This window comes from Atta cephalotes (assembly GCF_000143395.1).
Source record: "Atta cephalotes unplaced genomic scaffold scaffold00001, whole genome shotgun sequence".
Taxonomy (NCBI): domain Eukaryota; kingdom Metazoa; phylum Arthropoda; class Insecta; order Hymenoptera; family Formicidae; genus Atta; species Atta cephalotes.
Window position 1 is genome coordinate 14,296,298 of NW_012130065.1, and position 10,126 is coordinate 14,306,423.

General features: G+C 29.5%; 1 protein-coding gene and 1 pseudogene across 1 annotated transcript; one reads left to right on the forward strand and one right to left on the reverse strand.

The window, feature by feature from the left end:
- Positions 1 to 5,246: 5,246 nt before the first annotated feature.
- On the reverse strand, positions 5,247 to 6,188 carry LOC105618953 (annotated as a pseudogene).
- Positions 6,189 to 6,389: 201 nt separating this feature from the next.
- Positions 6,390 to 9,984, forward strand: LOC105627770 (D-arabinitol dehydrogenase 1-like). Its single transcript, XM_012209053.1, has 5 exons — positions 6,390 to 6,530; positions 7,532 to 7,789; positions 9,121 to 9,358; positions 9,473 to 9,651; positions 9,722 to 9,984. The coding sequence occupies exons 1-5, from the start codon at positions 6,390 to 6,392 to the stop codon at positions 9,923 to 9,925; spliced, it is 1,020 nt and encodes a 339-aa protein (XP_012064443.1). The 3' UTR covers positions 9,926 to 9,984.
- The last annotated feature ends 142 nt before the right edge of the window (positions 9,985 to 10,126 follow it).

Sequence of the window (10,126 nt, forward strand, 5' to 3'; positions counted from 1 at the left end):
TCTATATTAGTTAATTAGGTAAGTTAGTCCGTTACCGTACTACTATATTAGTACGTTCTACTTACTTAACTTTTACTTTTCCGTTCGTTACTTCGTACTAACGTACTCTTCTTCTCTCTCTCTCTCTCTCTCTCTCTCTCTCTCTCTCTCTCTCTCTTTCTCTCTCTTTCTTTCTCTGCTCTACTTTTTTCTTATTCCTCATTATTGCTGTTTTACTTGTTACTATTTTGTATACTTTTATATATTTTCTTTTTTTATAATATTTATAGTATTTTATTTTTCGTTAATGTTCTTAATTACAGAGCTTGTTCTAGAAATAAATGCTTTTATCTATTTATCTTTCTATTTCTATGAATGTTTTATAATTAATTATTATGAGAAGAAATACCGAATCGATTCTTAGATTTTAAAATTTATAATATTTTATTATAAGTTATATAATAAGAATTAAATTATTTAATTAATTGTATGTACAATTGTAGAATAGAATAGTCCCTCGTAAAGTCGCAACATATATTACTATTAGACATAAGTCTATTGATTCAAAAACTATTTGTGCTTATAAACATGTTTCAATGTATTTGTAAATTATCGAATATATTTCGCATTAGCATAATTGATAGATTACTCGATCCATTAACCTTTGTCATCTAATTTATATTAAGATATAAACGTATAACGAAATTTAGTTATTTTCTTTTGACAATAAAATTCAATTGTTCAATTTTTGTAAGAAAGAGCCGATAATCATATTATTTTTTTCAAAGAGCTGATAATCGTATTATTTTCAACGCAGTGCATAATAATGATATTGCACTTCTATTGATAATTTAACACATTGAGATGATAACGTCGAAACACACATACATTCGCATTTGCATTGATCATATACCTTGCCGAGGCGAGTGAGAAGAAGGTCCTTCTCTTCCTTTCGAGATGGTTTCTTACGTCTCGTTAAGACGTTATCGCGATAGACAGCATCACCCTGCGCACATTGACATCGTGGCAGACGATAAGATACGATACGTAGCTCCGCAGATAAATTTCGCGACTGCGATGGATCGGACTCGCGTCGAACGCATCTGAATGGCGTCTGAACAGATTGCAAAATGACGGCCAACTGCATTCACCTCTTTCGCGTTGACCGCGAAGGGGTAGCGAGGGGATGGAGTGCAGCAGACGCGCGCATTCGTGACACGGATACGATTCACTGAGCCACCCTTCCCTCTGTAACGGTACGTGGCCTCGCCCCTTGTATGTATGTACGTACCATCGCTACATCCAACGATATCCTTTATGAACGACGATGGTACGATTCATTGGGAAAAATTTTAGCACTAAATCACTGCCCTATCGATTTTTTTTCGAGATCGTTAAAATTATTGAATTGTTGCAATATTGATTTAATGTTTATTTGAGATGTTTATAAGTTAAAGTTTCACAGTGGAAGTTTATATAAATTTATTTCAATTGAAATCCATATTTATCACGAAATTTAACTCTAGAAATTGAATAAAATGCCTCACATATATTTACAATTCCAGCATTGATTCGCCTTTCCTTTCTATGTTTCCAACTCGTTTAATCGTCTCAATTCTCGTTCAACGAGAAGTAGTATTTTCGTAGCAATAATCGCTCTATATTGAAATAATTGTAATCAGAGATAGAAATTTGCGTTTTTATTATTACGTATGTTAATTTTCTGTTTAGCTTAAATGAGTGGTATTTAATCTTTTCTCCGCTTAATATTTTCTCTATTATTTATGATATTTGTTACTCCTTTTTACATTTTCGCTATGTATCTCTATTTTTTTCAAACGTCCATCGAAACGCAATCACAAGAGAAGAGGAAGCAAAAAGAGAACGGTAGAGGGTGGCAAGGTTAAGTAAGAGCAAAGAGGAGGGAGCGTTGAATGAGAACTTCTAGGTCGTTGAGAGGGTATGGAGAGAGGGAGACAAATCGGCCTTCGTAACTCGGAAGGGTGAAGAAAAGAGACAGAATGTAGGCTAGTCTCGTTGGCGAACAGCGTCCCCAATCGATACTTACGCAGCAAACTTCTACGCCCTCTCGTTCTGTTAATCTTTCATTTTATTATATTTTATTATAGTTAACTAACAAATACAATAATTTCATAAACGCATCCAACGACAGAAATAAAGAAAGAAAGAATCAAAATGCATTCACAATTTCTTATTTACATTTTTTGTTACAATTAATGAAAATAATTAGAAATGAATGCGTATTCCTAACTATTTATGTTAGATAATTTGTGGACATGATAATTATCATTAATCTTGCACACGTGACATGCATGAGATTTAACAATAATTATGTGCAGAATGTATTCGAAGTTATTACTTTCCTAATAAGAAACATTTCAACACGTTGATGAAATTATACAATGTCAATTTTCAATTCAGTCTTTATTTTTTCTTTGTACTTTCTATTTTTTTATATTTTTATTAATGACACACAATATCGATATTTTTATTTTTGCAACAAGGTAATAATGAACGTAATCATTCGTAACAGTTTATTTAATGAAATCTAATGATTGTACATGAGAAAGCTTAGTCTTAGCAATATTCTTGGAGATTTACTTATCTACAAAAATCATATTTTATGTAATAATATTATTTAGTATATATATATAATTTTTATTATATATATAAAACTTGTTTAATAGAAAAAAAATAAAATATCACAAACAAAGACGCGAAAGGTGTAATTTTCCAAGTTGCTTGTAGAAGTCTTTTACTCCGTTTTGCTGAAGAATAGATGCTTTTTTTAACATCTCAAAATGTTAAAAAAAATCAAGTGTTAAAAGATCGTAGACATCTACGTCATATCCGGTAGCCGAGCTATAAAAAAACAACACAGTTTTCGATATTTTCATTTAAGCAAATAATCAATGATTTACAAAGAAAAACTTGAAACATAATAATAATTATATTGGTGAGATAAGTGAAAAGAAAACTTTGTCTACGAGTCTCAATTTATATATCTAATTTGTATTTTTTAACATTAATAGGATATTATGCTAGATTTGTTCTTTCATTATATCTATATATATTAATGATTTATAATTAATATATCTCTACAATTTTTTTTTGCTATAAATAAAGTGTCGTCTCACGCATTATTTTTTAACAATAGATTCTTTTTGATAATCAATTGTCTCTCAGCGGAAATATCGGGATAAATTATTATTTATTAGATTTTTTCCAATTATACTATCTTTGTAATAGAATCTAAAATAAAAATTGTATTAAAAATGTTTTGACTGTACAATATCAGTTAAAAGTACTAGCCATAAAAGCTAAAAACTATATCAGCGAACAATTTTTTTTGTCATAAATATCTTGAAATAAAAATATCTTGAAATAATTAATAAAAAATAATAAAACTAATAAAGTAACAAATAAAGTAAAAATTTCAATAAATGAAATAATTAAACAAAATAAATTAATAATGACTTTATGTAGCCATTGATATTTTGCAATTTTGGATAAATAGTTTTTGAAGCAGATTAAATAAACTTTTGCATGAATTAATATATGTAATAAATTTAATTTAATTTGTAATACTAAGATTTTATCAAATGCAAAAAATTACAAAATTTTGTATAAGAATTAAGACTAAGAAAATTAAATAAATCAATAAAAGAAGTGTCCAATTTTGCACAAGCGTAATAATAGAACAAACTGAAATTTTTATATTTTTTATTTGATAATACTTTGAGATATGATACATCCTTAAAACAAACTTCGCTTAATATAAATGGACTGAAAAGAAATGAAATGAAATTTAGTTAATCGGTTGAAAGGTTTTTAGTTTTTGAGAAAGCAAAAATATAGTTTCGGTTATAATTTGAAGATTATTTATATTTTCATATTTTACTGAAAAAGATCTGATATTCTTTTTTGGGATATTCATAATTTTTTTTTTTTTTTTTTTTAAGTTAAATTGGAAGTTTCATGGTGAGATTACATCTATACAATAGCAGTTCTTTTCGTTATCGCGATGAGATTCTCTCGTGTGGCGTAACGAAGAGAAATAGATATGAAGCGAGTATTCACATCCTTTTGCTGGATAAAGAGAAACGTCAAAGCTGCGCATACGCAATGCGAATATACTCGTGCAACCTTCAATGGGCTGCCTACCCATTCGCATCCGCTCGCAGGGATTGAGCTCTTCCATTGAGCAACTTGGCTGCTTCCGCTTTCCGTTCATGCGTCTGTCTCCTCTTCTTTTTTCTTCCTTTTCTCTTTTCCATTCCATGTTTTTTCGATCGTTTTCCTCTCTTAGATACGAGTCGATACAGGTTCCGGCGACCCAATTCGATAAATGATTATTGCACGAAGAGTTTAGAATTCGATATTCATCCATATCGCAAATTGCTATTAATGTGCTTATCGGGGGAGATATTGATCGAGTCCCGGTTTTTCAATGAACTGTACTGCCGTTGCTGGTGGCAGTACAAGAGACAAGGCGATACGCGACCCAGAACCGACCACGGCGACCTACTTTGAGGCTGTGACGTTGAACGGTCCATTCACCTTGCAGCTCGTTCAGAAATCAAAGCACGTGCCATCATTGGCACTTATGAATACACGCCGGGACAATTTCTACGAAAAACATATCGAATATGTACGTATACTATGAAATATTTAATGTGAATTGTATCTACTCGCATTATTTTATCACTCGACATTCGAGACAGAATAGGATAAAAATAAGACACAAATGTTTACGAGTACTTCACGTTTATTAAATTATTCTGCTCGTACTGCTTTGTTTAAATGTCACCCGTGGGTCGCTAAAGCTTTGATCGTTTCTCTTATATCGTTAGGAAAACGCGACGGAGTGATGAATTAGATTTTTGCCTCTTGAATGATTTTTATCTGGAAAATATACTAAAAGAGCGAAATTTTTTAACACGCTGATATTAAACACCGATGTTATATATTTCTTATTTTATAACTGAAGATTCCGGAATAACTTTATTTTAAGAGTGATGACGTTAATAAAATTATAATCATAGATTTATTACGTTAATACTAAATTAAATTATCGGGATATTTATAATTACTCTTCTTATATTATAATCGACATTTTCTGTTAATAGTTAGCTTATATAGCATTGTAGTTTATAAAAAACTTACATGTATTACGTAATTCAAAACGTATTTTTTGGAGTGAAGTTCCTTTTTGTGAAAAGATTAGTATAGGGGGGTAGCTTGTCCTAGAAACCTAGTTTATTCCTGGGGGTTGAATAAACGGAGTTGAAGCCAGATGACGTCATTCTCGACCCCATTTCCGGTTTCCCGGTGCAACCAGTTATCCAGCTCTGTGTCCCGTTGACCCGAAATTCCTCATGAATTGAAGGACGTTCGTTCACAACGAGTCGATCTGCTGTGCATGAATGAATTTTCCGCTTCAGTATCATTATTTTCTCGTGATGAGAAAAAAACTTACGCTTAAAGTGGCGATTAATTGAATCGCGAATTCCACGTATAAGTAACGCGATTTCTATTATGATGGAAATTTATACGATTATGTTCATTGTAATTATTATATTCTTTATAACTATTACGCGCACTTAAAGAAAACTTTGAACACACTCTCTAAAAATTCCAAATCTCTGATCAAGATAACATAATTTGATAAATTAGCTTCTCCAAATATGTGTCTATCTCGTGAGATTAAAATCAATGATTAAAATTTAAATTTTTTAAAGACTTTTCACATATCTTCTATAGACTACGCTTTTTTCATTTTTTTTTTTATAATAGTAGATCGGATCTAAGTATAGGATTTAATATTGTGGCATTTTATTTTGCTTTTAATACTCTACAAGCCGATATTATTATCATTTTTATTTCTATGTTTACGTATTTCTGCAACATTATACTGCGATTTGCAAGATTGCAACGTTGCTATAAATTATTATAAATAATTTTATTTGCGCTTAAACCATTTTATTCTCGCTCTAATCTACTTATAATTGCCCTGACCTTTGCGTGACATCGAGCTCACAATTGCTATCTCTATATACATACATGTCTTGCCGGTCTTGCGTAATCACTATATATTGATAAGATATTAAGTCTACTCTACAACAGCTGTAAGCATAGTAGTAAATGGTTGTAATTATAAGAATTAACCAGTCACAATCGAATATGAGGGGAACATTCGATATGATTCGTCAATTCTTATAACTACAGTCACTTGCAAATTACATCTTACAGTTATTGTAAACTAAGCTTTAGTGTTATCGGTTAAAGATGTTTACGACTTAACGCCATCAATTTATGTATAAATATCGGTTGATGACGGTTGACGTTCTTAGTGTTCTCGTAACAAGATATTCAAGTGGATACGGACAATGGAATTTTTAAGCTTCAATGTTTCAAGCAAGTCACTTACTTTAAAGAAACGAGATGCTCTTCCAAAACCAGCTACAAATGAGGTCCGAATTAAGGTCGCATATTCCGGGATTTGTGGGACAGATCTTCATATTTTGGAAGTATGTTAATTATTATTGTAAAAATTGTAAAAAGATTATTTTCATTATCGAAATTGTAAAAAATAATTATCACAATTATTTAGAACCATTGTAACTTTTTACGTTCTACAATTAATATAATTTTTATAAATACAATGGTTTTTTTTTTATTTAGCGACGTTGTTTATTCGTAGGAGATAATTTATGCTACAAAAATATTTTATTATCTTAAAATATAAAAGTTTCAGACAAAATCTATATAGCGCAGCACGTGAATCTCATAAAATTTTTGTAACTTTATTTAAGTTTCAAAAAGAACTCCATGTGAATGAATTTCGTACTCTACAATATAAATATAATATAATAATAATATATTATGTAACAGTTATATTATGGAGTGCGAAATTATAACATTGTCATTATAAGTTCGTCTTGCTTACACTTTTTTACACTTTTTACACTTAAAATAAGACAGATATATATTTTGCGCTAAAAAAAAAGAAAGCGAAAATGCTGACTGTAAAAAGTATAAGCAAGGCGACAGACTTTATGTTACTTTCAATTTGTGTTGCCTGAGCTGAGAACTTATTTAGTCAAATTTTAAATCCTAAAAGCTCAGTAATATGAACTCCCTGAGAGTTCATTTTGTCGAATTTTATAAGCTCGCCGAGAGCTCAGCAAAATGAACTCCCGCTGGAAACTTAATCGAAGCTTTGAGCTGTGTGGGAAGTTATGAGACACAATTAATAGTTTTATTATTTAAATTACTTGAAAATTATTTGGAAATATTTAAAGTAGAAAAAACATACATTTTTCGAGTCACAATCAGTAACTATTTTATTATAGACTGATTATTATACTTTTATTTGAATTAACGTGATTTAAGATAAAGATTAAAACTTTGTTATCTCATAGCATGATATATTGCCTGACACACGAGTATAAACATATACTGAGATATATATATATATATATATAATATATACATACACGCTTTGATTTTGAAATAACGTATTTTTTAGGGAAGCTTTCCTTGTAAAGAAGATGGACCTTTGATTCTTGGGCACGAGTTTGTAGGTACTATCGATGAAGTCGGATCGGAAGTGACCGTCTTTAAAATCGGTCAACGTGTAGCTGTCGATCCTAATAATGGGTGCAACAAATGCGATCATTGTCACAACGCGAATTATCATTATTGTGCATATGGTGGTATAAATAATACCATAGGTATTTTCAAAGATGGTGGATGGGCTACACACGCGCTTGTTCCAGAAACACAGGTACATACAGAATACTTCAAAAAACCCGGATGTAACAGATTCTTTGACCAATTACTTCGACCAATTTAGTATTGATTTTTTTCTTAGTAAAAATATCTGAGCATTAATACAGAATGTACATTAAAAGTTGCTGAAACTAATCAGCTATCGTTATTAAATGCAATATTTTTTAACATTGCGTCTGGCATGAATATTAAAAAATATTGCATTTAATATTTTAAGAAAATGGCAATTTATTTATATATCATCTAAAGACGATCGGAAATATTTATATCATTTAATAAATCTTATGTAATTTAAAAGACTTAATGAATAAATCATTCATTTAATAAAAGGAGTATGAAAACTTCATCTATCTTATATAATTAATAATTCCTATAAGAATTGGTGACTTTCAATTCAGCAGAGTATGATAAAATAAGTAACGAAAGCATGAGCGTATAAATTTAATATGACATGTTATAAAAGTTATAATTTGAAAATTTAACTTCCACACAATAAAGATACTGAGGATGATCTAAATAAAGGGTTGAAAGGATTATATATGTTTGTTATATTATACTAAACGACAATTTTATATAAAATGTTATTTATATCATTTGTTACATTAAGAATTAATAGAAGTTTTCATACTCCTTTTATTGAATTATTTATTTAATGTAAATGTTTATAAAAATGCTAAATATGCCAATCTTAATGTGATATATATTTTCAAAATACTAAATTCTTAATGATATATATATATATATATATATATATATATATGTGTATATATATATATATATATATATACATATACATATATATATATATCGGAAATTTGAAAAACTTTATTTAATTTTTCTTTTTTTAAATGTCCTCTATTAAAAAAAATATTTTAATTTTTCTGTTCCCTATATGTGTTTAAAAAAGATTGAATAAAAAAGATAGAAAGAGAGCTGATTAAAATTTTCGCAATTAAATTCGTATATAAATAAATAATATAAATAAATAACAAAAGTCTAAAATTTAAAAACTGATTAAATAACACATAACTATAATTATTTTTAGATAAAATTTATTTTAATAGCATTTAATCTAAAGGTATAAAAATGTGTGGAAAAAGATGAGAAGATGTGATATAGACAGAGATGATCTCGATATTTTTATTGAGAAAAAGTCGGCTCTATATAAATTGATCAAAACGATATCTATATTCACCGTTAATAAAATATATAATATTTTGCATGTAACCCTTCATTTTTACTATTTTTCGTTCTATTTTAATCATCTGTTTCATTCTTGCGTTGATATTCGTATCATTTGTTTGATATTATCGGTGTTTACGACAGATATACTTAATCCCGGATGAAATTGAAATGCATCAAGCAGTGCTGACTGAGCCGTTGTCATGCATGGCTCACGGCTGGGATAGAATAAATCCTGTAAATGTAGGAAACAAGGTTTTGATTATGGGCGCGGGTATCATAGGTTTACTATGGGCTTGTCTACTTCATTTGCATGGCCTCAGAAAGACTGTCACTATTAGTGAACCGCAACAAAAACGGAGAGAACTTGCCTCTAATCTTGGTAATATGAATAATGAAAAATTTGAATGAATATTTAAATGAATATTGAAAATTTAAAAAAAACTCCCCACTCCCTCTCTCTCTTTTTCTAATGGCGATATATTTTTGTATATAGATCTCGATTATAAAGTTAAAAATCCGACGGAATTAAAAGAAGAGTTTGATTTAGCTGTGGATTGCTGTGGTAATGCTCCAGCCATGGAAAAGGCTATGTCTTTTCTGGGGCACGGTGGTCGTTTATGCGTATTCGGTGTCGCTAATCCGAAAGCAAAACTATCGATTGAACCATTTCAGGTAAACTTAACTCTTCTGAGAGTTATAAAATTTTAATAGTTTCTTACTAAAAGTTATAATTATTATGCAGGTTTACAAAAAGGAGTTGAGCATCATAGGCGTAATTGTAAATCCCTACAGTTTTTGTAAAGGATTAGCTTTGGTGCAAGCAATGTCCGAACAATATCTTAACTATAATAAATTAGGAATCAAGATATTTTCTTTGTCTCAATATAAAGAAGCTCTCGACGCATTGAAGAAAGGGGACATAAGCAAAGCTGTTTTCAAGTTATAAAACAAAATTCTGTTGTGCTAACAAGTTTTTGTATGTATAATAAAAACAGACGAAGAATATCTTCTTTTTATAAAATTTTATTACTTACTCTATACATAAATTTGACCAAGTATATAAATGGATGGAGTTTTAAATAATATCATAAGTACAAACGAATACGATATATATATATATATATATATATATATATATATAACTTAC